Source organism: Corvus kubaryi, unplaced genomic scaffold, assembly GCF_017639235.1.
Source record: "Corvus kubaryi isolate FWS band 111438036 unplaced genomic scaffold, C.kubaryi_AGA036_p1.0 split1-37296, whole genome shotgun sequence".
Taxonomy (NCBI): Eukaryota; Metazoa; Chordata; class Aves; order Passeriformes; family Corvidae; genus Corvus; species Corvus kubaryi.
This window is the reverse complement of record NW_024582075.1, coordinates 16,890,394-16,917,340: the sequence shown is the minus strand read 5'-3', so window position 1 is coordinate 16,917,340 and position 26,947 is coordinate 16,890,394. Positions and strand designations below refer to the sequence as shown.

General features: G+C 36.6%; 1 protein-coding gene across 5 annotated transcripts in view; it reads left to right on the top strand.

The window, feature by feature from the left end:
* RIC1 (RIC1 homolog, RAB6A GEF complex partner 1) overlaps positions 1–23,506 on the top strand; it is a 47,056-nt gene extending 23,550 nt beyond the window's left edge. The window contains exons 4-26 of one of the 5 annotated variants that reach the window (XM_042013060.1): positions 1,140–1,247; positions 2,257–2,399; positions 2,634–2,770; positions 3,738–3,826; positions 4,892–4,980; positions 5,786–5,930; positions 6,404–6,452; positions 7,592–7,741; positions 8,088–8,291; positions 9,545–9,583; positions 9,871–9,981; positions 10,577–10,666; positions 11,255–11,415; positions 12,429–12,567; positions 14,398–14,514; positions 15,291–16,019; positions 16,344–16,502; positions 16,613–16,746; positions 17,748–18,034; positions 18,856–19,050; positions 20,814–20,991; positions 21,126–21,314; positions 21,613–23,506. In XM_042013060.1, the coding sequence (XP_041868994.1) occupies positions 1,140–1,247; positions 2,257–2,399; positions 2,634–2,770; positions 3,738–3,826; positions 4,892–4,980; positions 5,786–5,930; positions 6,404–6,452; positions 7,592–7,741; positions 8,088–8,291; positions 9,545–9,583; positions 9,871–9,981; positions 10,577–10,666; positions 11,255–11,415; positions 12,429–12,567; positions 14,398–14,514; positions 15,291–16,019; positions 16,344–16,502; positions 16,613–16,746; positions 17,748–18,034; positions 18,856–19,050; positions 20,814–20,991; positions 21,126–21,314; positions 21,613–21,898 (3,928 nt within the window). In that variant the 3' untranslated portion in view covers positions 21,899–23,506. Of the gene's footprint in view, positions 1–1,139; positions 1,248–2,256; positions 2,400–2,633; positions 2,771–3,734; positions 3,827–4,891; positions 4,981–5,785; positions 5,931–6,403; positions 6,453–7,591; positions 7,742–8,087; positions 8,292–9,544; positions 9,584–9,870; positions 9,982–10,576; positions 10,667–11,254; positions 11,416–12,428; positions 12,568–14,397; positions 14,515–15,290; positions 16,020–16,343; positions 16,503–16,612; positions 16,747–17,747; positions 18,035–18,855; positions 19,051–20,599; positions 20,992–21,125; positions 21,315–21,612 lie in introns of those variants that run through there. The other 4 variants (XM_042013057.1, XM_042013058.1, XM_042013062.1 and 1 more) reach the window with 4 other exon arrangements.
* Positions 23,507–26,947: the final 3,441 nt, after the last annotated feature.

Sequence of the window (26,947 nt, the reverse complement as noted above, 5' to 3'; positions counted from 1 at the left end):
CTGAGATAAGCAAGACAGGAAAGAGGATGTATTCTTGTGGTATCAGATTTCTCTAAAGCTGCATCTGCTTTGGTTTCTGCCATGTCTTAAGCAGTTACATTTGCTATCCTGATGTAAAGGAAGTGTTTTGTCAGTTAAAATACAGGTAAAGATTACATAGATTTGTGTACATGTCTGTTGTTTCAGACTATTGAAATTACTCTACTTTCTAACTTGTCTGAAGTGCCTGTTTTATTCATAGTTTGCTTTGCTTACTGTAATGCTCATTAGATGGATGAGCTGGATGACCTGTTACAATACTTATGGCTGTAGGTCAGTTTTCATTTAAAAAAAAGTTAAGCACATGGCACATCTAATAACCCAGATAAATAAGGAATATTTTAAGGATGCTGTGAAGTAATGTATAATGATGTTGTAAAGTAATGAATGGAATGTGAAATCTAAAATGAGGAAGATAAAAATGAGAAACTTTTTACATCCAGAAGTTGATACTGTGTAATGGTCTAGTTAAAGGGAGGGAATCAGTGTTCAGTCATCTCTTCTTAGTAGGTCTTAGGTTAAAAACTAATTAATTTGCTGCAGGGAGAAATATTCATATTAAATACTGTAATAGATGTCTACTTGTGTTATGCATGCTGAATTTGTATTATAAATATTGATCTGGCAAAAAAAATGGAAGAAACATAAACACTTTGCTGTCTGTAATATCTGTAATGCATCTTGAAAAAGAATAATTTGGAGGTACTTAAGAATTCAACATATTTAATTACTGTAAACAGTTGAGTAATAATTTATTGAATCAGATTTTTCACTGATACTTATCACTTACTTTAGGAGTATTAACGCAGGACACACAGCTGTTGTAATGTTCATTCACTGTTCATTGTCTTATTTTGCCTCCATGCTCTAGATAAAGAGAATGATATTATACACTTTTAGCACCAACATTACATCCTAGATAATCAGTGCTGCTTGTGGCAGATTGCATATGACTGGTTGGTGTATATGTGTATACACACACACACACACACACACATATATGTATATATGGGGGAAAAAAGACCACAGGAATGTAAGTCAGTAACTCTTCTGTCTTTTGAGGGACAGCTTGTTTTAATTGTAATTCTCTTGTATTTTAGAGGAAGCCCACATCTGAAGGGAACCCCACATTATAAGGAAGAACAGTGTGCTCCTTCATTAAATCTAGAAATGAAAAAAGTGCTGGACTTGCAAGCATCTATCACAAGGTATGCTCACTAATTGGGTCTTGAGAATTTTTCCATATATACCAGTACTTTCTAAAAAGTGAAGGGAAAACTAGATGAAAGAAAAGGCTTCTGGTAAGTTTTTAGGCTTTATTAATAGTAAGAATAAGATTAGTAAGTTACTATTCGCAGCTAGTAATTCTGAGGAGGTGAAAAAGTGAATTGCTGTTTAAGAATTCTTGGCTATACTGATATTTTTGGCATATAGAAGTATATAGTATGCTCAGTATTACCATGTATTACTATAAATGAGTTTGTCCTTCAGCTCAAAGTGTATATTAAAGATTTCATGGAGGCATTGGTAGGTTTTCAGCATTTCTCCTGATGCCCGCAGGGAGTCCATATTTGTCCTTTTTCTTTACCTCTTGCTTTTTTCAGGTGATTGCATTTCTTATAAAGAAATTTTGAACATGCTGAGTATGTGTGTGTGAAAAGTTGGTGAAACTTCATAGCATTGGGGTGAGGTGGAAAAGTAACAAAGTGAAGTTTGGGAAGAGGCTCCTTAGAAGAAAACGGCTGTTGGAATACATGCGGTATATACCGGAAAAAGCTTTGCGTTCAAGTTGATTAACAGTAGTTGTCAGGATTTTGGAGATGTTTAAGGAAGGATTTAAGAGGAGTCTAATTTCTCCTTCATCAGTTTGTTTCATCCACAGATTAAAATGTATTGTGAATTATTTACAGCCTATGCAGTATTGTTAATTTTATAGGATAGATGAATAATTGATTATTGGCAGCAATGTCTTATGGTTAGTCAAAAGTATAGAAATGAGCTTCAGCAGTTAGTATACCAGTTAAGCAATTGCTCTGACAATATAGACCTGTTCATGAACTGTGATTGCTGGGGAAGAATCAAGGCATATACCGTATTTTGTCAGAGTGGTTGCTGGTACAAGAGGCAGTAATACAGTGTTTATGACATTAATTGATATTTCTGTGGCATTGACTTGAGATATAGATTTTTTAGGGATTAACAAATATCTTTTATTAGTTTGCAGTCCATGTTAGAGGATCTACTTGTTGCTACTGCTGATGGATTTCTCCATCTCATTCACTGGGATGGTATGACCAATGGAAGGAAGGCAATCAACCTATGTACAGTTCCATTTTCTGTGGATCTGCAGTCTTCTCGAGGTAGGTTTTAGGGCTTATATTGGTTACAGTAGTTACCTCTTAGTGACATACCATGTAATATAAAATATTAACTCTGTTCTTAAGCAGAGATGAGAAAATTTTGCCTTTTGTAAATGGGAATGAAATAGCCTGTTTAAATTAGGTTTCCTCTTTGAAGTAATAAACATCTGAAATGTCTGTTGGCTTGCAGTATTTCTGTATTCACATATTTTTAAGTTACTGATATCTTCTCAGCAGGTTCACTTTTGGGCTTCGAAGATGTTTACATCAGAGATATGGAATACTGTGCCACGCTTGATGGCTTTGCTGTTGTTTTTAATGATGGCAGAGTTGGTTTCATTACACCAATGTCAAGTAGATTCACTGCTGAGGTATATTTCCTTTAGCATTTCTACCATGCACTGTACAATAAATGCGTTTTCCTTGGTCTCTGCATTTCAGTTAGCTTTCCACTTTAAATTCTGTTCAGCTACAAAGAAACTAAAAATTAACATCTGCTTAAGAGACAGCATAAGAACAAGACTGCATTTTGTAATATAATTTGAGCTAGATTTTTAGGGGGTTAGAACCACAGGTAGACTCTAATTGATAATAGATTTAACTGTCATTTATTTGTTCAGATTGTCACTATAGAAATGATCCTACCGTATCAGGCCAACAGACTTCCTGTTACAAGTGGGATGATAGGAAGTGGTTTCTCCTATGGCTAAGTATCCTAAGTACGGTGTTTAGGGCTTAGTCCTAATCAAGTCTGTCTCTTTCTCATAGTGACAAGCATACTTCAGAATTTGTTTTACAGGAATCTTTTCCAAGTTAGGTGTTTTCTTACCTGTAATTCAGCCTAAAAACTGTGACATTTTGTTGTTAGGTATCTTTATTTTAATTACAGAAAAATGAAAATAATATGTCTAATGTCCAGACTCCTTCACATGCTTAAAACATCTATGATCTCAGCTGTTGCAGATGGGAACTTACTTTCCTGTTTTTCTTTTTCTCTTCATTCTTAGTATCATCTACTTTTTTTTTTTTTTTTTTAACTAGGCAGTGTTAGGGACTTTTTTGCCTTATAGGTATTGACTTGTTTTGTTATTAAGAGGTCTTATAAACAGTTTTCTTATATACTGTAATTTATGTTAAGAAGAATGAAACCAGATTTGCATATACTGGATTTTGTTTGTTTGAGCCATGTCAGTTGATCTTGACATCAATAGAAATTTTATGAGATGATGGAAGTCAACTAACATATGTGTGGTATGGTGTACCTGGATAGAAGCTGACTGTCATTAATAAACACACTATTTAACAAAAAAATCTTCTGAATTCCTTTCCTTACAGCAGCTCCATGGCGTTTGGGCACAAGATGTAGTGGATGGAACTTGTGTGGCAGTGAATAACAAGTACAGGCTAATGGCGTTTGGATGTGCCAAGTAAGTTTTTTAAGGCTGGTTCAGAGCAGGGGGAGATTGTTTAATTATAAAGCTGAACTAGTAGTTACTTCTTACCAAGTTGTGTTACAAGAACTGTAAAGATGAAAATGATCAGTCTGCCTAGAGATTGTATAAAGTGCTCTGTCAAGAAGGTAGGAAAGAAGTGGAAAGGAATGGTTGCCTGCTTGAACTGCAGTTGAAATTTATGCTTGCTGTTCTGCTCTGGGAAAAAAAAAAGTTGGCTGGGCTAGTAGCAAGGATTGGAAAGTGCTGCTATCCCAGCTAATCTCAAAGAAGGATTATAAGGTCAGTTTTAAGTAGTTAATTGTAATAATATTGGACAACAATCTGCACTTCACACTCACAGAGAAGATGCTCTGTGAAGTCACAATTTGGTCAAGAAAAATGTTGCCTGTTTGAGTAACTTTGAATGTTTGTAAATTAAATGTTGCAGAAGTTCTTTTAGTTGTGGTATTTTTCTTACTGTTCCTTCAAGTCCCCTGTATAATACTGCTTTAGCTGGCCTTAGTACAGCTTTTTATTTTCTTTGTATTTTACTTGGGTTTTCTTTTAGAGCATTTCAAAAAATATGGTGGTTTATTTTTTAGCTGTCCTCTTAAGAATTAGTATTGTTTGTAGTAACAGTGTGGTGTGTTGGTGTTTCTTCTGAAACAGAAATAGTTACTGTAATTTACTGATCTTAGTATGTCTTAGTACATCCCTGCTGAAACATTAGCACTGAGTAAATACTGCCTTCCCTCATGGATTGTGTTGCAGTTGGAAGCCATAAATGCATGCGGATTGTGTGTGCATATGTCTTTTCAGAGAATGAAGTAGTTTTGGTGCATTGATTGTTCTAGGGCTGGTGTTTTGGGTTCTCTCATGCCTTCTGAAAAGTTTCTTAGAAATTTGTTTCATAAGGTTCTTTGACTATTATTTGATACAACATCTCTGTTCTAGATAAATTTGGTATTGGTGAGAGAAAAAGCAGCTTTTACTTAGCCTCTTGAAAATGATGAGAAATCCAAATGGTCTGTAGTCTAAAGCATGTGTAATGTCTTCCAGTGGCTCTGTGCAGGTTTATACGATAGATACCACCACTGGCGCCATGCAGTTTTCTCATAAATTGGAACTGACACCAAAACAATATCCTGGTGAGCTACTTTTATTGCTAGAATTGCCAGCTGTTTTTAGGGTATAGTATATTTTTTATCCTTGGCTAGTTAACCTCTGTTTATTTGTTTGCATAATCAGTGATGTGATTAGTATTTACTCCTGTTTGTTTGTAGTATTTAACTCTTATGTCTTTGTACTTAGCTGCTTGCTTTTTAATTAACTTTTGGATGTGTTTCATATGTGAGGGTTTGGGTGGTTTTTGTTGGTGGCTTTTTTTAACTAATTCTTAATCTTGAAATTACTTTTCAATTATCTGAGGAAATGAGAGGTTATTGTCAAAACTAATAATGAGTATAATAGAACTGTGAATTAACTTGAAGCAACTGACATGTAGGGTACAGAAGAAATACTGAGTAATGCACCACCCTGCACTGCAGGGAATTTTTTTGTGTTTGAGAGTAAGGAACATACAAAGTACGGGTAAATTGCATCCTCAACTGAAAATGTGTGTGTCTATTATTTTTCAGTTGAAAACAAATCTGTAAATAAGTTTTACAGTTGTGTAAAGTGCCTCTTTTGTCTGAAAAATCATTTTATCAGAATTGCAGTTCTGTGTTTCTGGAAGGTTTTTCTGTATTCTTAGTTTCTTATGAAACCAAGCATGCATTGGAAAGAAACCATTTTCAATTTGCTTCATTTTGAGATGGTCAGTTTTGATGAATGCATCAGTTAATTGAAAAATCAAATATTTACTTCCATGTGTTTTTGTTTCTGCTCTTACGGTGAAACGAGTTGAAGGACTTTCGATGCTTTTCACTTATTTTATTGTCTGCTTTTAAACAGATATTTGGAATAAAACAGGACCTGTTAAACTAGTCAGATGGTCACCTGATAGCTGTGTTGTGATGGTGACCTGGGAATATGGAGGTTTATCCTTATGGAGTGTTTTTGGTGCTCAGCTTATCTGTACTTTAGGAGGTGATTTTGCGTGAGTATCTTTAATGACATTGTGAAGAGTTTATTATAAGTCTTTATTTTTCTAATTAAAAGCATCTAATTAAAAATTAATTCACCGAATTAGCTTCTTAAAAATCTTTTTCCCTTACGATTTCTTAGCTATTGAGATATCATTCACAAATATTTAGGAGGAGATAATTTGAATATAAACAAAAACGTATTATTTTCATTTTGTAGTGATCTTTTTGTCTGTAAAAGAAAATTACCCTAAAAGCAAGCTTGAGCAAGCAAATATTAAAATTCCCTCAGTTCTTGTATTCAAATAGTTTATGCTAGACATCTGACAATTGCGTTGCCTTTTTTGTAGTGTCATGGATCAAACAGGCTGTACCATTTGACATGAGGTTCAGTATAGAACCATATCAAAATACAAAGATAGGAATTTAATTTATTATTCTGATGGAGTTATTAGCAAATTCAAACTTGTTCTGTTCTGTTTTTAAGGTATCAATCTGATGGTGCCAAAAAGGACCCTCTAAAAATCAGTTCCATGGTAAATATGAATTTAAAAATGTTGTAATAGGATAGCTCTTAATGTGTTAAATTGTTTTTAGTATAACAATTTTCAGAAAATCAAACTTTCTTTCGTTTAATTACTTTTCATAGTAAGATGCCTTTACTATACTTCTTAACTGCAATGTTGCATTGAAGGAAAAAGTGACAATTAATGAATTTTTTTTTCATGTATAAACCTGATCATGAAGTATGCATGACATGCCTTTTCTTGCCTTTGCTTTCAATGTTAAGAATTAACACTTCTGTTTTTTCTTAATTTCTCTTTGCTGTCTGGTGCTATATTTCAAAGTGCAATGAGACACAGATCAACACTAATTATAAACTCCCTTATTTCTCTAAAATTAATAGCTGGCCTTTGAGAGTTAAAGGAACTTTACTCAGATTATGAATTCCAGAGAAACTTAACTGCTGGTTTTTAATACAAACTGGTTAACATTAAATCTAATCCTTCTAGTCTGTAAAATCAATAGATAAATAGAATACATTTGAGCAAATTTTAAGTTACACTAAATTTCAAATACATTCTACAGGGCCTCATACAAACCATGATGAATTTTGTGTAATGTTTCTAAAACAATTTATTCATTATTACATAGTTGCTATGAAGATTGACAGTTCTAAACATGCATCCAAGCTTAGGTACATATTTGCAATGGCAGTACCTTTTAAGTGTACTTTTAAAAAATTTTCAAAGATTGAACTTCTGAGATCATTGAATTTGATGAGCAACAGCCAGTGTAATTTTGGAAATCAGGGTTGTTTCATACCTGACTCTGTAGAATTTTTGTTTGTTGCCTTAAACTGCAAATGGTCTTCATTACTTATGTGGGTGTCTTTGCATAGTTATACTTCATTTAATCATTATTTTTTACCCAAGACAGGAAATAATTCAAGCTAGATTCTTACTGTACCTTGTGAATTTTACTGTTTGATTCTATAGTGATACATTTTAGAGCAACAAAATGTGTGGATTTTTTCCAGGCTCATGTCTATCGTAAGATCTGTTACAATAATTTTCTGTAGTTCTTGTTTTATGAGAATATATATTGTTATATTTATATATATGTATGCAGTGTTGGCTTGCGGATTTTATTGTTGTTACTCTTTTACCTTCAGACCTGGGGATCAGAAGGGTATCATCTCTGGGTTATTGATAGGAATTCTTCTAACGTGAAACCTGAAAGAAATGCAAATAATGAAGTTCACCGGTTTGGTATTCTGCAGTTTCAGTTCATCAAGAGTGCACTCACTGTTAATCCTTGTATGGTAAGTTTTTTTGTTGATAACCTTATTTTAGATCATATTTCCAGTTTTAGGTGAACTCTGAGTTTTCTCTCACATTTTAATTCTGTTTTGCAGCCATCAGAGTTGTCTTCCTTTTTTGTCATAGAGCCTTTATAATGGTACTGTGAAAATACTGCTATGCAATACTGTAACTTAAAACCAGCTTGTACATAGTGATACAAAAAGTGAGAACTGCCTCAACACTTGTTTTTCATACTGTTTTCTTAGAACCTCCTAATACATTATTGATCATGTGTTTTCCTTTGTCTTCTATACGTGGAATTCAAAGTTGCTTCTTTTGTTTTCTTTTGTTTTGGTTTTATTATAGAGTAACCAGGAACAAGTCCTTCTCCAAGGAGAAGATCGCTTATATTTGAACTGTGGAGATGCAGCACAGGCTCAGAGTCCCAGAAATACTTCGGCACACTCTGAACATAACCACAGCAGGGAAAGAGGCCCATTTTCAGATGGCAGTTTAGATTCTCAGGGTTTAAGCACTTTACTAGGACACCGTCATTGGCATGTTGTACAGGTAATTGATCCTGGTTGCCTGTATGTGCTTCGTGCTTGCAAGAGTTTTGTAGGAGTAGAATATGCAGCTGATCTCCTCACTCTGCCATACCTTTTTCCTCTAGTATGAGATCATTGTCTTTTTGTTGTGTCTGGGGGTTTGCCATGGTACAGCTTTTTCTCATTGACAAAAGGTAAAGGAACATTGGTCATACCAGCTTTGTGGCTATGAGTTTGCTCTTAGCCAATAAAAAAACTGTTCAAGGTCTTTTTGACTTCGGAAAGGATAGTTAATTACTTACCTGTGCTTTGCAAGGGAGAATGTGCAACATGCAAGAAATAATTTAGGTGTTTGTTTTGTTATTTATGCAAAATTCTTTAAAACATATTCAGCTGATGAATATAGCCTTCAGACTCCAGGTGTATTTTCAAGCATGAAAAGTGACATCTATTTAAGCATGTAGTTAAAACTTCACAATATCAGGCTATCAGAGAAGAAATTGTTTCCAGGATAGTAATGGAACATCTTCTATTTTCCCTGTAATATAAAGAAAAAGTTAAATATCTTTTAATCTGTAATTCTAACGTGTGTTCTTCCATGCTTGAATTGGTGATGCTTTTTAAAATAAAGATTTCTGAAAGGTCCCCAATGTTTTGTTCTTCATATAGCACACAAATCGGTAGTATTAAAAAGTATTTGATTCTAGGCATGTAATGCAGGTTCTAGATACTGCTAAATTTCCACTTTAGCTGGCCAGGTAGCTCTTCTGTCTTCTGAAACTGGTGTAGGAGGGAGAGGTCTTTGTTTTGCGGTAAAAGTAAAGCTGAAATACTTAGAATTACTGTAGGGAGCAACATATCCATGAAAACAGACATTGGCTGGGTAACAAGAATACCTACCTGCCTAATGTCAGACCAAAGACTGGAGTTTGAAGCTGGGTTTGTATCATCCCATGTGACATGAAGAACCCAGCAAGTTCTCTCATAAGAAGGCTTTTGGATATGCTGGTGTGTATTTGTGACCAGATTAGAAATTTCATCCCAGTACTGAAAGTCCTGCCTGAAGGCTGTATTGATCAAAACCTTTATGTTTCTGTGTAAGATTCTCTTGGAGAGAGAAGTACCTGGGAGAAGAGACGAGCAAATTATGATTATTGACTATTGTTGTTTTTCAAAACACTGACATTGTCCAAATTCCTTTAGGATGTTATAATTAATCAGTACTGTAATTGTAGTTGGTATAGTCATGTAGTTTTGATTTTCTGTTTTTTTTAGATTCATAGTACATATCTAGAGAGCAACTGGCCTATAAGGGTGAGTTATTTGAAAAATACATTCTTGCTTATTTAAAAATATTGGAGCGTTATAATTGTCCATTAGCACTGGTGGTAAATGAAGTTGTCCATTAGGATTGGCTGAAAATGAAATCATTATTTTACATTACAGAAAGAAAACTGTGTTAGTAAAGTATGAAACATAAATATACCTTACAAGTTTTGAGTCTGATGTTATATTGCCTTGTGGTGGTGTGCTTGGATAGGATGTATCATTTAAATGAGTTCCCTTCTGAGGTTCTGGTAACTTTCTTTTCTTTCTTACAGTTTTCAGCTATTGACAAGCTTGGACAGAATGTAGCTGTTGTTGGCAGGTTTGGTTTTGCACATTATTCTTTACTCACCAAAAAATGGAAGCTGTTTGGAAACATTACCCAGGTGAGAGGTTATGGATTTTATTCTGGTGCACAGGGGAGATTTATTTGCTGGGATGTGAGACTTGGAGAAAATTAAAGAGTATTGTTTTCAAGTAAACAGCCTGTAGACACACTTGGATTAGGGATGCTAGTTTTACATGTGTTGCTCATAAAATGTCTGAAACACATATCTTGTGGTTTTGACACACTAATTTTTGTCTTAGTGTTCAGAGGTTTCCAAATTTGAGTGCATGTAGTCAAATGTTTATTTCATTTCTCTTATCGGAGAGTTTCTGTGATGTAGCTTTGGGTGTAAATTCTGGTAAGATTCTGGTAAATTTTGGCCAGAAGCAGATTTGAGAGAGTTCAGGGATGCCAATAGCATAAAGAACTGTGGAACTGTGTTTTGTAGGATGATGTTTGTCCTTCACATACTATTCTTTAGTACTTTGGTTTTTAAACATTAAAAACTTCATATACATAGTCTTGCCACATGAGTAAAGCTTATAGAGATCATACATGGCTTTCAGAAATTACCCATATAACGTACATCTGTGTGTGTGTAAGTATATAAAAATGCATACATATATGTAATCTGCCTGCTTTTTTCTTTTCAGGAGCAAACTATGATGGTAACAGGTGGTTTAGCGTGGTGGAATGACTTCATTGTTCTTGGATGTTATAATTTAAATGATCACCAGGAAGAGGTGAGCTACTTTTCTTCAAAGTACATACAATTATTAGAATAGCTGATCTATATGACAGTAGTATTATAAACATGTTTATGTGCTATAAACTTAGGTGGCTTTTGGGCATATTCAGAGTTTATTTATTAATATATACGTAATTCTTTGCAGAAAAATTTTGTTGTTGCTATTAAAAGCTATTTTCTGCTGACTACAGAGAATCTACTCATTGTTCTGAAAACTTTGTGACATTTTTGCATGTTAGCACGAAGTGTGTTCTAAGATACCTATTTACAGTGTTTTGGGACACTTTTGCAAGGTTTTTTGCAAGAGAAGAGGAAATTTACTTACTCTTTGCTTTTTAAAACTGGTGAACTTCCTTATGAGTGTTTTCCAGTTCTTCAGATTTGGCTGTACTGTGCTTTAACCACTCTGGATGCAACAGTAAAATGCAATGGATGAAATACTTGATGAAACAAAAACTCAGTAATGTGTCTTGCAAGAAATTCTTGACAGGCATTCCACAGTAAAGAAAATAATCAGAAGTGGAATTACTATTATCTTGTTGGTAAACAGAACCTGTATTGAAGCTACTCCTTTCCCTTGCAGCTGAGAATCTACCTGCGAACGTCTAACCTTGACAACGCGTTTGCACACATCACCAAAGTGCAAGCACCCACGTTACTACTGAGTGTCTTCCGGGACATTGTGATATTGTTCAGAGCAGATTGTTCCATTTGCCTTTACAGTATTGAGAGAAGGTCTGAGGGGTTAGTATCACTCTTTGAATGCTTTTGCAGTAAGGTACCTGTGGATATGCTCTCAGTCTGAGTAAATTCTTAACGATGATACAAAGGTGTTTGGTAACTGGTGGAGTTAGATTTTTAAAATGAAAAGGGGTAAGTGTTACCTGTATGCACAAGTTCATGAGTGTTGTCACTTGCATGCATGCTGATAGGGACATCAGGTGTGGAGGTAGGTAGTGACTGATGTATGCACGTTTCCAGTTGTCTGAACAAACATGTTCCTACCTTATAGGAACTTGAAGACTGAATGTAAATAGGAGAAAAAGGTACTAAAAGACACCAATATACTTGAATATTTTAAAATAAAAACATGTTTCTAACATCAGAAGTAGGAATTAGTAAAGGGAAGGTTAGCAGCAGGCTTACAGAGATGAAGAGAGAAAAGGTTTAGTCTTGGTGTGGTGGTGAGGAATTGTTTTAGTGCAAAAGAAGTAGCAACGTAAGATATTTCAGACAGTTAAGATTAGTGAACCTAAGGAGGAGATAAAGATTCACAGGTAGGGGAGTTTTTTTTAAGTGCCTAAGTAGGTGATTTTTCTTACAGTTACAGTATCTTCTTTTTAGCAAGCAGGAACCTTTTTGTGTTAGAGGAAAGCAAGTTGTTGATGAACTTCAGAGAAAAATATTTTCAATGCTTATAAAAAAAAATTCCCGACAGAATCCAAACCCACGACTATCTCACTGAAGGGTTAATAGAGTCTTATTCTGAAGTATCTGATACTGTCTTCTATCCACTCACAGCTGTATTTCCCAAAGTATCAAGATAAGTGACCCAACTTAGGGTTTTTTGGTAGCTTTATGTAGAGTAGATACGTGGGCATTTCTACTGATTCCTGATGAAAGGAACGTCATTTTATTCTGTAGAGTAAACGATTTGCTAAGGATAAGTTGATTATTTTCATTAGGTTTACTTCAATATAGTAATTTCATGTTAAGTACTGTTGTAAAATTTCTAAATGTAGTAATTTTCCTTTCAGTCTTAATCCTACTGCCAGTATCCAAATTCTTCAAGAAGTGTCCATGTCTCGGTACATTCCTCATCCTTTTCTTGTAGTGTCTGTTACATTGACATCAGTGAGAACAGAGACTGGCATCACCTTGAAGATGCCTCAGCAGGTAACAGGTCTCAAAATTTGGTAGAATTGGTACCTGGATTTGTTAGTTTACTCCTCAAAGGTTACCTGGTTGATAAATCAATCATAAATTGGTGGCTCTTCTATGTGGTAAAATCCAGAACATGTTTTTTTCTGATGTTCATTATATAGACATTTTATGTGGGAATTGGGGGTGGTGGGATAGAAGGAGAAGTAAGAGTTCAGATTTTATTTCATGGCTTCTCTTGTTACCTTGCTAAGGTTGGGGCCAAATATTGGAGAACAAATTAAATTTAATTCTGTTGAGGTTGTGTTGCTCTATTGTGTATTAAAAGTTAAAAACCAGAGCAATCCATGGCATTAGGAATTACCTTTCTTGCAACAACTTGTTCATTGCTCAAAGAATAAATAGAAAAAAGGAAAAGATGGCATATGACTCTATAAGGTTATTCTTTGTCAATTTTGACTACACTAAAATAAAGTAATATAATCTCATACACTAGTTATGTCAGGAGATGGGTCAACAGCCAAACAATCACTTAAGATGTGAAGGTCCCCGTCTTAACTTCAGAATTTAGTCAGGGCACTGAAAGCAAAGAGAACTTGGATTTTTATTGTCTGGGTTGCAAACAGAGTAGGCTTAACTGAGCAGCTGCAGTATGAAGTGTATTTTTTCATGAAAGCAGCTACCTTGGGGTAGTTCAGAAGTTGTGTTGTCTGTGGGACAGCCCAAGAGACGTGTAAAGGTGCATCATTTTCTCCACATAGCAAAGGCACTGGCAGGTACAAAAGTGGTGGCACATCCGAAGGTTTGTGCTTCCTTCCTTCGCTTCATTCTAATTTAATGTCCCACAGTGCTGAGTATGTGTCCAGAGACTTTGTTATGGTACTGGACAAGGGCATAAAAAGCAACGTGCTTGTGGTCCATCTTAGCATGAGGCAGCATCTGTATTCCTGAACTACCTGACCTGTGTTGTTTTCTAATTTTGAGAAAAAACTACTGAAACTTTTTACAGCACTAATAATATTTAGACTTAGCTTCAGATTGAATAGATACTACCTCTTTCTAACTAAGAGCACCTATCCTTAAACTCTGTTGATCCTCCTTATCAAAAGATAAATATTTAGGTTAGTACTAAATATGACACTTCACTGAAGACAGAGCAATGTGTCTGACTTTGTGAACTGTGTCAGCTTTTTCAGTGTTTTTAAGCTATTAGTGACCTTAACCCCTGATGCTGCAAATTTGCCATATAGATCCTCTATCCATGTATTTTGAAACTAAGTTTCATGCATGGTAATAACTCCAGTGGCTTGGTTTAAAATTAACATGAAACAGCTATGAAATAAATCTTTAGAAAGAATACTTCACTTTCTTGATATACCTTACTGAAAAGATTTTTCTTTAACTGCAGCTAAATAAAAGTTCAATATGCTGTACAAGTGTGGCTCAACTCTATTTGGCTCAGCTCTTGGGTTGTGTACCAGTGTTAGTCCTTTCAGTCTGATACTGGCAATCATACTGTGATGATACTGATAAGAATACAGAATTTTATTTTTTCTTAAAATACTGGTGGATTGCCCTTTTAGGACACAAAAAGTCCATATTAAACACATGGAATGAGTCTGGTGGATAAGAAACCGTCCAGTATTTACTTCTTTGCACAAGAATGGCAGTACTTGGTTTTTCTTGATGTTTCTGAGTCCTTTTGTAATGAATTCGGTTGTTCGTCTTCTCTGTAAAGTGACACATTTAATGTACACTTTCTATTCTGGGTTTTTATTGTGGTTATGAGTAAAATGATCATTCAAACAGCTTGAATAATTTGCATAATATTCTTTCTATCCGTAGGCTTGTGAAGCTGAAAGTATTATGCTTAACTTAGCAGGACAACTCATCATGTTGCAAAGGGATCGATCTGGACCCCAGATACGAGATAAAGATAATAATCCTAATCAAAGAAAGCATGTGAGTAAATATATGTGGAGTACTGCGTATGGCTTCAAAGATGTCAGTAATCGAAGAAGCTGTGGGAGAGAATGGTCCAGACGTAAAGAAAATAGGGCTATAAGCAACACAGTATCTACACTTACAGATTGAATTGTTAGCTGGAAGTACATTAGCGTTTGCTCACTGTGTTTGCTACTTACATTGAAATGAAATAGACAAGCTTTAAGAGTAAAGATACTGCCCAAAATTTGGTATGCGCCAATAACAGAAAACCTCTGTCTGTCTAAAACTGTTCTGTATGTTTATGGAACATTATCATTTTTTGCAGAGTATGTTTACAAAGTTCTTGGAAATAACCACAATAGAAATCAATTACTGAATTTTTCAATTCTTCTGGGATGATGAAAACCATCAATTCTGTGTGAAACAAGCACTTTGGGAGAGTGAAATCTGGAAAGTTCAGATAAAGATTTCTCAGTTCTAGGTTGGACTTACTGAAGAAGCATAGAGCAGGTTTTTGTTTTTCACCTTTATTCTCATCCCTCTGCTTCCTGACTAAGTATATTAAGGAGGTTAAAAAAATTAAAGAAATATCTAGAGTTAATATAAGTATTAAGTGGTCTTTTGTCACATGCTAGGGGTACAGTTAAGGGAGAAGCAGATTTGTTTCTTCTTCGATAGAAGAATAACATGTTTGAAGAGAGTAGTTCTTAGCTGAAAAGTAGAGTTCTTGTGAATAGGGTAAAAATAAAAGGAGTACTGATTTTTAATTTTTTATTTTTCATTTTACATAGCTGCCTTTTTGTGCTCCAGTTGTCCTTGCCCAATCTGTTGAAAATGTATGGACTACTTGCAGAATTAACAAACAGAAACGCCACTTATTGGAGGCTCTGTGGCTCAGCTGTGGTGGGGCAGGTATGAAAGTCTGGCTTCCCCTGTTTCCCAGAGATCATCGAAAACCGCATTCCTTTCTGTCAAGACGGATCATGCTGCCTTTCCACATCAACATATACCCATTGGCTGTTTTGTTTGAAGATGCCTTGGTTCTTGGTGCTGTTAATGACACTGTGCTCTATGACTGTTTATACACTCAAACCAGTGCTAGAGAACACTTAGAGGTTCTCTTTCCTTTCTCCATTGTTGAGAGAACCTCTCAGATCTACCTCCATCACATTTTACGCCAGCTCTTGGTTAGGAACCTCGGTGAACAAGCCTTGCTTTTGGCCCACTCCTGTGCCACATTACCATACTTTCCTCATGTACTAGAACTGATGCTTCATGAAGTGCTGGAAGAAGAAGCTACCTCGCGGGAACCCATTCCCGACCCTCTCCTTCCCACTGTGGCGAAGTTCATTACAGAATTCCCCCTCTTCCTGCAGACAGTTGTTCATTGTGCTAGGAAGACAGAATATGCCCTGTGGAATTACCTTTTTGCTGCTGTTGGAAACCCAAAGGACTTATTTGAAGAGTGCTTAATGGCCCAGGACTTGGACACAGCTGCCTCTTACCTTATTATCCTACAGGTAATGGCACCAAATATATTGCAAGACTGCTGATATTTACTAACATTACAGTATTTTAAAAATAATGTCCTATCAAAGTTGTGCATATTCAACAGATTTTTAATTTAACGGTTTTCTGTTGCTATTATGTCCGGTTATGAAGGGTGGTAAGATTATGCAGTGTAAGTAGTTAGTTTACTGTTTTAAATAGGAAAATACTAGCAAGAAATTTGCTGTTTATAATCTTTGGTATACTTGAATGTGACACAGTGTGGCTTGATTTAATAGAACTTCTTATTCTCTACAGTAAAAGCAAATCACCTAATTATGCTTTGTTGCTTGCAGAATATGGAAGTTCCAGCAGTTAGCAGACAACATGCTACCCTCCTGTTTAATACTGCCTTAGAGCAGGGGAAGTGGGATCTCTGTCGTCATATGATTAGATTTCTTAAAGCCATTGGCTCTGGAGAAACAGAAACACCCCCAGCTACACCAACAGCTCAGGTTTGTGATGAGAAAAGTAAATACTGTGCATCAAGCCTTGTATGATTAATCTTCATGTTACATAGCATGTTTGGTCCTTTGAATGTATGTTTTTGTTTTCTTGGTTTTAGGAACCTAGTTCAAGTGGTGGTTTTGAGTTCTTCAGGCATCGCAGCATTAGTTTATCCCAATCAGCAGAAAATCTCCATAGCAAATTTAATTTGACAAAAACGCTGAGTATGCCCTCTGGCCCATCTGGGAAAAGGTAATGTCTTCTTCCCCACTTTGTTAGGTACTACAGTACTAACTTACCAATTTCACTTACAGAAATAAATTATATGATAGATTTGTCGTAATCTCCTTCTGTATGTTTTGCATTTGTCATTTCACAACTTTCGTATTGTTTGCGTCTCATAACATTCAAGGAGAATATGTTCTCACACATGTAAATCTATGTATGTGTGTTTGTATGTATACACAGGCACGCTTACAGAGATATTGCTGACCAAAAGACTCTGAAACCACTGGATGTGGTACACATTACATGTGTAGTAATTTAAGTAGCTCGTGAGACCACATGCCTCATATTTAAAGGATCTGTTTTGCTGAAAAATACATTTTGAACAGCTCGCAGCATCACAGTGTACAATGTGCTGTGCTCCTATGCACATCTTGATCTAGCAGCATGTTTCCAAGCTACAAATAGAGCGTTTTATGCCTTGGTATGAGCCCCTCTAAAGCTGCTGTATGCAAACTTGATATTGATAGGTATTGCAGTCCAGAAGTAGTATTGAACTAAAATTCATTATTATCTTTGCTTTGGCTTGTTTCCCCATACATATTTTTAAAACAATCCTAGTATAAATTCAAATACTCTGAATCAGTAATTTTTAATAGAGAGTATCTTAAAGGTTTGGATAGGAAGAGTTCTAGACCAATACTTGACTAGTTCTCTAAACTTTGCAGTGTCATCTACATTTTATCTCTCTTACTTTACTTTTTTTCTGCATTGCTGATAATTTAATGCTCTGTAAATACTGCTGCTGTTGTAACTTAAATCCATTATTTCACCTACCTGTTGAGGCAGTGGGATCTTTTAGAGAATATAAACAGCAAGGAATGATGGAAACTGCTTTTGCTGTTATGTTACATAGAAAGCCCCCCTTCTACTATTCTGGTCACTCAAAAGTTCTGCAGTTGTGGCCAACAGCCTTTGCAACTGTGCTTTATCAGTGTTCATGTGGCTGTTCTGTGCTGTGTGTGCAGGTGGAGTAAAGACAGCGACTGTGCTGAGAACATGTACATTGACATGATGCTCTGGCGGCATGCTCGGCGTCTGCTGGAGGAGATCAAGCTGAAAGACCTTGGCTGCTTTGCTGCACAGTTAGGCTTTGAGCTGATCGGCTGGTTGTGCAAGGAGCGAGCCAGAGCTGCCCGCGTGGAGGATTTTGTGTGTGCTTTGAAAAAGCTACACAAGGATTTCCTCTGGCCATTTCCAGTTATACCAGCTTCGTCCATTAATTCACCTTTCAAGAATGGAAAGTATAAGACAGGTACAGTAACATCTGAGTTTGCTATGCGCTAGATTTCCCTCCTGCAATGCTACATCTGTGAATCTCAGTCTGTTCTGCTTCTGTTCAGCCAAGATAAGAACAGGCTGAGGCATGCCACCTGCACAGCTTTCTCACACAGGGTGTATTTTTTGAAGAGATTCTGTTTAGCATAGAGAGTATCTCTTGTGTGATTATTATTTCTGTTGAAATCTCTTGCTTTCTTAGGTGCATTGAATTGGGTATCAGGTGTGCAGATGTTGAACTGAATGTGGAAATTGCTGCAGTGGAAATTCTGCTGCAGAAAATTACTAAAATCAATATTACTATATAGTTTCTAGATGAGGTATTGGTTCACTTTTTTAAAATTAAAAAGCAGTGTTCCTAATATTTGAAATTTACTTTATGTTAGAGGGTGAGAACTTTGAAGACTTTGCTGTAAACCTCCTTTATGTTACTGATCTCTTCACCTTATCTACTTACAGCAAAGTTGACACTCTCTACCTTATCTCCATATGGCAAGGTTGACGTTGGCTGCCAAGTCTCCCTCTTAGTTGCAGCATCATTATTTACTTCTGTTGATTCTGACCACTTTATCACATGATACTTCTTTTATGCCAGGGGTCACATAAAAAGCTGATCATAAATTCCCAAAATACCTAAACTTGCTGCATTCCCTTGTATTTCATTGGTCCCCTGAATATTGACTTAGATGCAAGTTTTAGCCTCCTGAAATGCCTGAAGAAAACTGTCTTAATTTCCTTTTGGATACTTTTACATGATACTTACACTTCTATGATGTGTTTTGATTTTTTTTTTTTTAGCTATGGGGGAGCAACTGCTAAAATCTCAGTCTGCAGACACCTTTGTAAACATGGAAGTGGACACAGGGGTTTCAAACACACCTCGCAGTCGCAGCTGGCTTGGTACTATCAGCTCTTCGCAGAGAGAAATTGACACTGTTTCATCCCATGGACCACACTTGCAAGATGCATTCCTTTCTCCTTTGCTAAGCAAAGGTTAGTCACTCTTCCTTCTATCTGCTCATTGGAAAAATGTGAAGTGTGTGCTTATATTTTGATACTTGCATGTTAGTGCTGTATTGTTGCTTCTCAACTGCTGATAAGGAAAATTCAGGGAAAAAAAAGGGCTTAATGAAAAGTGAACTGAAATTTTTACAACAGAAAGATAATGCCCATGTTGTATACCTCTATGTACCTGAAGTAGAATATGAAGTAGATATTTGGTCTGTTGTGATAACTTGAAGTTAGTATTTTTTCAGTCTGGCTAGGAAGTGTCCTACATTTTAGGGTTTTTTTTTCTTTGTCTCTTGCATGGATCAGCCTCTTGCAGGGGTTGGAACAGCTCTAATTGCATGAACTTTGTGCTTTTGGGTTTCTTAAGAATGATACTAGATACATTACTTATTGAGGAAGTTGAGGAAATTAGAGACCCATATAGTTGTATTTTTTCCTATGGCTTTATTTAAATTGCTTTTTAAAAGCTGTAATGTATGATCAGCTTATTAAAATAGAAAAAGAAGTTTTACTTTTTATATATTTTTTATGAACACAGAAGGAGATGGAAAAGTTTGTCAGGCCATTCAAGTCTTTTTTAAATTTAATTTTATTTAAAAATATTTTATACTTCCTCTTGTCCTTGAGCATAGAGCAGCATTTTCAACATTATCTAAATCATGTGATTTCCGCTCTCTTAGGGCAAAGATCTCTTAAAGAGCTACAATCTCTTTAAGACTGTAGAGCCTTCTGTGAGATTCAGAGCATTTGGAGATACTCTCTGTCAGCTTGGACACTGTCATTTTATTTTCACTCCTGTTTCTCTTGTTTTTTAAATCTGGAGACTGCAAGAAAATTAGTATCTCTTTCCATTGCACTGATTTTACTGCTGTCTGCCACTACTGCTCTTTCTATAAACAAGTATATCAGGGTTTTTTTCTGAGCTGGATGAAGACCTTTGAGTTCAATGGACTTTGGTACACATTTTGAAGCCGTTTATTTCTAAAGAAACTAAATTAATAGTCTTTAAAACATTGCAAGCTGAATTCTAATAATGATTTCACAAATTACTAATCCAGCACTGGTATTCATGGGCAAGAAGATAATCATATAACCTTTTGACTTCCTAAACATTTTCCAAGAAAAGATGCATATGCTTTAATACGGAAATTGTTCTCAGGGTAACTGCCTTCATGGCTCACCACTGTAATGGTTTTAGCTTTGATGTTACTGTTCCTTTGAAAATTTTGTTACTGCATGTGCTCTTCATGTTTTTACTAGAAATACTTCTTCCTTGTAATTTGGGCAGGTAAATATTTACATTACAAAGCATTCAAAATCTTCATGGTTTTGTATGGAGAAAAGAATTTGATATTGGAACTTCATTTTAACAAAGGTTAAGAAAGCAGAATTTTAGTCAGACAGTAACCTTCCCTAGACTTAATTCTAGGACTATAGTATGCAAGATACTGTATTGGTGTTTTTATGATGATTGCCAACACATATCTAGGATCCTGTACTGATACTAATTCTCCTGAATTATTTTTACTAGATAGAAAAAGTATTGCATTCCTGTAACAGTAGTTCTACCATACAGTGTGACAAGAAGAATGGTGAAGCAGGATGGACAATACGCCTGAAGTAACTGTGATACACCGTAAAGCATTACTGTTTGTCAATTTTTATAGGAAGTAGTTCAGAAATTCTGAATCTTACTAAAGTAAGTAGTTTCTCTTTTCCCTTATGTTTCTGAGTGTTTTTGATAGGTGATGAATGCAGCATTGGTTCAGCAACAGACCTGACTGAAACAAGTTCTATGGTGGATGGAGACTGGACCATGGTGGATGAAAACTTCTCCAGTCTCAGTTTAACTCAGTCAGAGCTTGAGCAGCTCTCCCTAGAACTGGCCAGTAAAGGGCCACACAAGTCACAGGTGCAGCTGCGGTAAGTAATGACACGTGTGCCTTTGAGACTGTTTCTTTCTCCTAATGCTGCATGCCAGCAATTCTCAATCCACACAATCACAGTGCAACTTTTGTCTTTGGAGTAGAAAAATAAATGGACTTTTTTCCCTATAGGTACTTGCTACATATCTTCATGGAAGCAGGTTGTCTGGATTGGTGTGTTGTCATAGGCCTTATTCTCAGAGAATCTTCAGTTATCAACCAGGTTTTCAGTATCATGCAGTCCTCTGATATTGATGGAGAAATCTGTCAGAATATCAAGACTGGCCTAGATGCTGTTGAGAAGTGGGCTTCTACAGATTGGTAAGTATTCCTTTCTACCTTCATATTCACTCCAGCTGTAGATAGTTTGTTACCTAAAAAGCAACTTCGAGTTATCTTAGCCTTAGCTGAAACCTCACTTCAGAGAGTTGTAATCAAACTGGGAAAAAAAGAGCAAAACAGAAACCAAACCAAACCCAAAGCAACCAGCTTTCCAACTTTTATTGTTTGATTAGGATTGCCTTCTTCTCTTTATTCAAAAACATTTCTGCTTTTCAGGCACATGACAGAAGTACTAATTTTAATTCGCTCATGGTGTTGTATCCTATTCTCTTCCTAGCCCTGGGTACAAGCCATTTCTAAATATCATCAAACCACAGATCCAGAAACTAAATGAAATAGTAGAAGAGCAAGTACAACCAGAAGCGTTTCAGCCAGTGAATCCTTCTAAGGTTCCTGAACAAGCGAACCCAAGAGCTGAGGAAAGCAGGACTTCATCTAGCCATGGCACTAATCCTCAGAGTGATGCTGGCAGCAGCAGTGCAAGCAGACATGAAGAAGACAAGGCTAAGACAGAGGATGAGGATTCATTCCAAGAAGGCAGTTATGACTGTGTTGTGTCTTAAGTGGAAGGTGAACAACTTCCCAAGCATCAGGTGTGAAAGGAAGCAAACCAGCTCTTAGATCTGCTTCCGTGCTTTGGATTTGAACTCTTTTTAAATTTTGTTTTGGTTTTTTAATATTTCAATTTTTGGAATTTTTAGTGGGGATAACTAAACATCAGTTTCATCTAATAATTTCAAAAGTAGGCATGATTCTTTTTTGATGAAATTGTCAGACTGCAGCTTTACATTTTGATACTTTAAATAGTGTTGGAGAGACTGTGAATGGAGACAGATTCAGCCAATGTTCATCAGTACCTTTACATCACCAACACGTTCCGAAGAAACTACTTACATCTTGCTTGAGTTTAAAAGGCGAAGAGGGGATTAAATATAAAAACTGTTTTCTTTGCAGCTTGCCTGCCTAATAAATGTCTGATCAATGCAGTTCAGATTGGTTTGATACCAATATTTTGTAGTAAAGGACTGTAAAATATATTGTATGTTTTTGTGAATAATCTTGTACAAATACTCAAGATTGTACCATATTTGGAGGTACCTATATGTATTTGCATGTCTCTAGATGACTAGTAAAGTTAAAGCAGAGTTGCACTTCTTTCTGGATGAGGCATACTTTACTGACCTAACATTGACACAAGGTGGCTTACCTGTTTTTTACTGCCACTTAACAGATCTTGTAGTTGGGTTAAGGGACTGCTGAAGGTTATTTATTTCATTGTAAATTCTTTTCTGATAAATGGATTTTTAAAATGTAAATAATCATCATATACTCTTGCTATGGAAAACTAGTTTAACAGCTCATACTTAAACATTTTTCAAACATTTTATAATATGCATACTTCTGACTAAAACATATTTAACTTTCATACAATGTTATGGAAAGCTGGCTGCAGAAGTCTGTTGCTTTGAGGTACTTATTTTTTCTAGCTGCTGTCCCTATGTAATAACTACCTGTAACAGTATTAATTTAGATATTAGCTTGTTTGTACTGTGCAATCTGAACAAAAATGCAACATTACTCATTTTATACACAATAAATTAGTTTATTTTTTATAACATCACTTGATTACTGACCTGGACCAAACTAGTCATAGTAGGATAGTTACAGCATCTGTTGCTTTTTTAGTGTAGTTACTAAAGGAACATCCATTTAAACTCTGGAAATTAAGACTATTCACAATTAAGTTTTAAATAAATTGTGGTTTCATCATCTTTATTTGTTTGTAGATAAGATCTAGTGCTTTAAAATGTACAAATATTAAACTGTTGCTTTAGAATGGCTTTACGAGCCAACACAACCAGTACAAGTGCAATAATTGCGAGTATTACTTGGAAAGCTGGAGGTATTAATGAATGCAACTTGAACTTCATTTTAAGAGTTGAAACTGATACTGAAGTTAGAGGAAAGAAACCTGGTCTGAGTCCCAGCATTAAGCTTATTCTGCATTGTAGCTACTGGTTACAGATAATGTCTATCATACCTACAAGCCTGTTGTGACCTGACGTCAAAATTCATTCTTGTTTTAAGGGGATAATACTTAAAGCTTTTTTTATGATAAAGAAACCTGCTTAATCTATGTTAAAAGAAATAAAAACTGTGCTTCAAGTTAATATTTTTCTGTGGTTCTGTGGTAATGATGTAAGCCAAGCCCATCCTGGTCAGCTTCCTGCTGTTCAGGTTTTGGATCTGTGCAAGTAAAACCATACATTAACTGATATATTAACATTCTTAGTATTCATATCTTACTACTGTGCTACTGTTGTTTAGCAGGTAAATCTTTTTAGTTGTGAAATTTTAGAAGTTTGTACTTCTTTAGTAGTAATTATCTCTATGCAAATCTTACGTGCTAATTTTGTATTTTGATTTCACTGCTGTTATACTTGTAATTAAAAGACAAATGTATTCAACTTTACTTGAAGTTACTCCTGTGAAAAAGAACTATTTCTGACTTCAAGCCATCCAGGTAGGCCATCTTTGAGAACTTTGTCTCTCTAAGAAACCACCTGATGAGGATTGTTTTTTATACTCACGTGGCTTGTTTTTTACAGGATGAAGAATCAAACCTTCACCTTATTAGTGAATCTTTGAAGTTACATCCAGCTGCTGCTGTGAAAAGAGGTGTGCTGGGTTTAGGTGGCAAGGTTGTGGTAACAAGGAGGGCTGTGTCAGACAGAGCCAGTTCCAACAGACTCAGGGAAGCCTGTCAGGCAAGCTGGTACCTCCTCTCTGTAAAGTGTATAAATAAAGGCTCCTGTGGGAGATGAGTGAGGAACAGTCCTGCAGCGATACCGAGGAGCAGGAGGAGGCAGTCCAGGCACTGCAACTGGGATTCCCTGCAGCCTGTGACTCTGTACACGTAAACACACACATTAAAGGATACACTGACAGTCTTGCTATTAGCATCTTACTGGTGTGGTACTGCTCAACAGCTCAGTCCTTTTAGACGATAGGGAAGGAGCCTCTCCACCTGCAACCCAGTGTGGAGCACACTGGAGCAGATTCCCACAGTGGCAGCCTTGGAGTGCCCACACTAAGCTGGTGGATGGAGGAGCCCTGAAGGAAGCTTGTAGCCTGAAGAGCCCATGCAAGAGCAGGTTTCTGGCAGGAACTGTGGCCCACAGGGGATCCATGCTGGAACAATCTCTTTCTGAAGGACCATCCCAGCAAGAGGAGGATCCCCTTTGAAGCAGTTTATGAGAGACTGTATCCCATGGAGGGGACTCCGTTCTGGAGTAGGGCAATAGTGAGGAGAGGAAGGAAGCAGAGAAGAAATGTTACAGACTGACCATGACCTGACCCTTAACTGACCATCCCCAGTCCTTCTACACCACTGTGGGAGAGAAGGTAGAAGAGTGAATCTGGGAAGGAAGGGGAGGTTGGGGTAAAGTGTTTTAATTGTTATCAGATTTCTATTTTAATTGATAACAAATTAATTTTCCCAATGCCAGTTTGTTTCACCTGTTGTGGGTACCAGTGAGTGATGTTCCTGTCTCAACCCATTAATTTTCTCATCCTATTTTCTTCTGGTCTGCTGTGGGGAGGGTGTCAGAGAGCAGTTTGCTAGGTACCCACCAGCCAACCAGGGTTAACCCACCACAAAAGGTTTAGTCATCTACAAATCTCCACTATTAAACTGAAGATAGAAAAAATGGGCCACTTAACCAGTTGAGAATCTGCATCTTTTTATGGAATTCCAACATGTTGACACTGTTCTCACTTTGTGTATCCAGCTCACTAAAACTGGCTGATGTCAGATTTCCTCCCTCACAACAATTTGTGTATCATCAAGTTTTCTTATCTGTTTCTCATCCTGTGCAAAATTAATTGTCTCAGAAAAACAGCAACAATACTTTATATTCCTTGCTACCAATTTAACAGATCCTTTCCCATTGGGTATACTTGCAAAACTGCTTGAAGCAAGTCGCATTTCTGAAGATAACTTTTCACAATCACTTTTGTCAAGCCAAGTAAGCTAGTTTTTCCTCACCGTGTTTTAGGCCAAAGAAACCAGAGGGTTTTAGAGCTGAAGTGTCTGTAAGCTACAGGTTAGAGAGACACTGCTAAGTAAGCAGAAATACCTGAATTCATAATCTAACCAGAACCTGTACAAAGAGGTCCTTTTCATAATAAACTCGGGAGAAGCTGTGACATTATAAAAGATGACTGGTAACTTGCTGAGGGTGGTAAGCTGGCTTCAACTGAAGGAAGGAGGGAAAAACAACTTACTGTCTCAGCTTATTTCCTTTCCTAGAGCTGAAGACTGTTGAAGTACTCTAGTAGGCAGTGACAGGAATAGCAGCACAGAGTGAGTGGCCTAAGTCTTCCTAGTGTTTAGGCACAGAAAAGAGAGATACAAACTTGTTGAGCGTTCTATTTATCACCTGGCCCCTGAAATAGGAAACTCCTTGGGCATGCTTACTGAGAGAGCATTGAGAGACAACTTCACAAGTCCACAGCTGGAGCCTGAAGTTACTACACAGCAGACACATGGCACCCAACTAGTCTTTCCTAAATTTATTCAAATTACTGTCTTCTATCCAAAAAATTCCAAGCCCCCCAAAACCCGCCAACAAACACAGAAGAATGAATCCCAAATAATACAAAACAAAAACCTCTAAACAAACCAAAACCACCCAAATAGAGCAAACCGCCACCCCTCCCCTGAAAAGAACATCCCCAAATAAATTGTGCATGGGCACCTTTCTAAGATGGTTGCTCAAATTCACCTGTATAGTTACTGGCTTTAAAGCTTCTATTTGTTCTATTCTCAGAACAGGTTGAAATAACTGCTCCTTTTTAGATAAATTTCTGCTTAAGACTGATTCTTTCAGATTTCTGAAACATTTGCTAAGGACCACATGCTTGACATCCTGCTTGAAATACAGACAGCAGTGTCTAGATCTCCCTAATCTGGTTTGTACTTCCTGCTCAAGACTCTCCTTTAATGCTTAGCCTGTTCTCAAGCTGCACCCAACAGCTTTGACAGAACCATACAGTGCTGCAGCCCAACAGACGCTCTTCTGCAGTGAACTTCCAGGGAACCCTGGCTAATTTCTAGGATCAGTTTATCTTCTGAGACTGGAAGGGATTTTCATGAAGGTTGAGAATGCATATTTTGTCTTCAAAATGGAAGGCACAGCTACATAAGTTGACACTAACCACAGAATGCAGGTTTACTGAACTCACATGTCTTCCTCCCATTCTCTACCAAGACCACATACCAAGTTCTAAGATGGGTCATCCTGCAGGCCTCTTCCACATAATTATCAGAAGTCAGATTAGGTTTAGCCCTCAAGGGAGAAGAGTATGGAACAGCTTTGCCATGCAGACAAAATGTTCTTCAGCTATGTCGCACCTGCTACAACTAGCTCTGTATAGACTTGTTAGATCTTGTCTATTTGATTAGTGTTTTTCCAGGAGGACTGCAATCCAACTAAGATTGACAGACATTTAAAGACAGGTCTTACTAGCACAGAACAGCCCCACTCAGCTCAACAGTCTGATGTCAGTTTGTATATGATAGCTGAAATTTTCCTGTTCATTGCACCTAT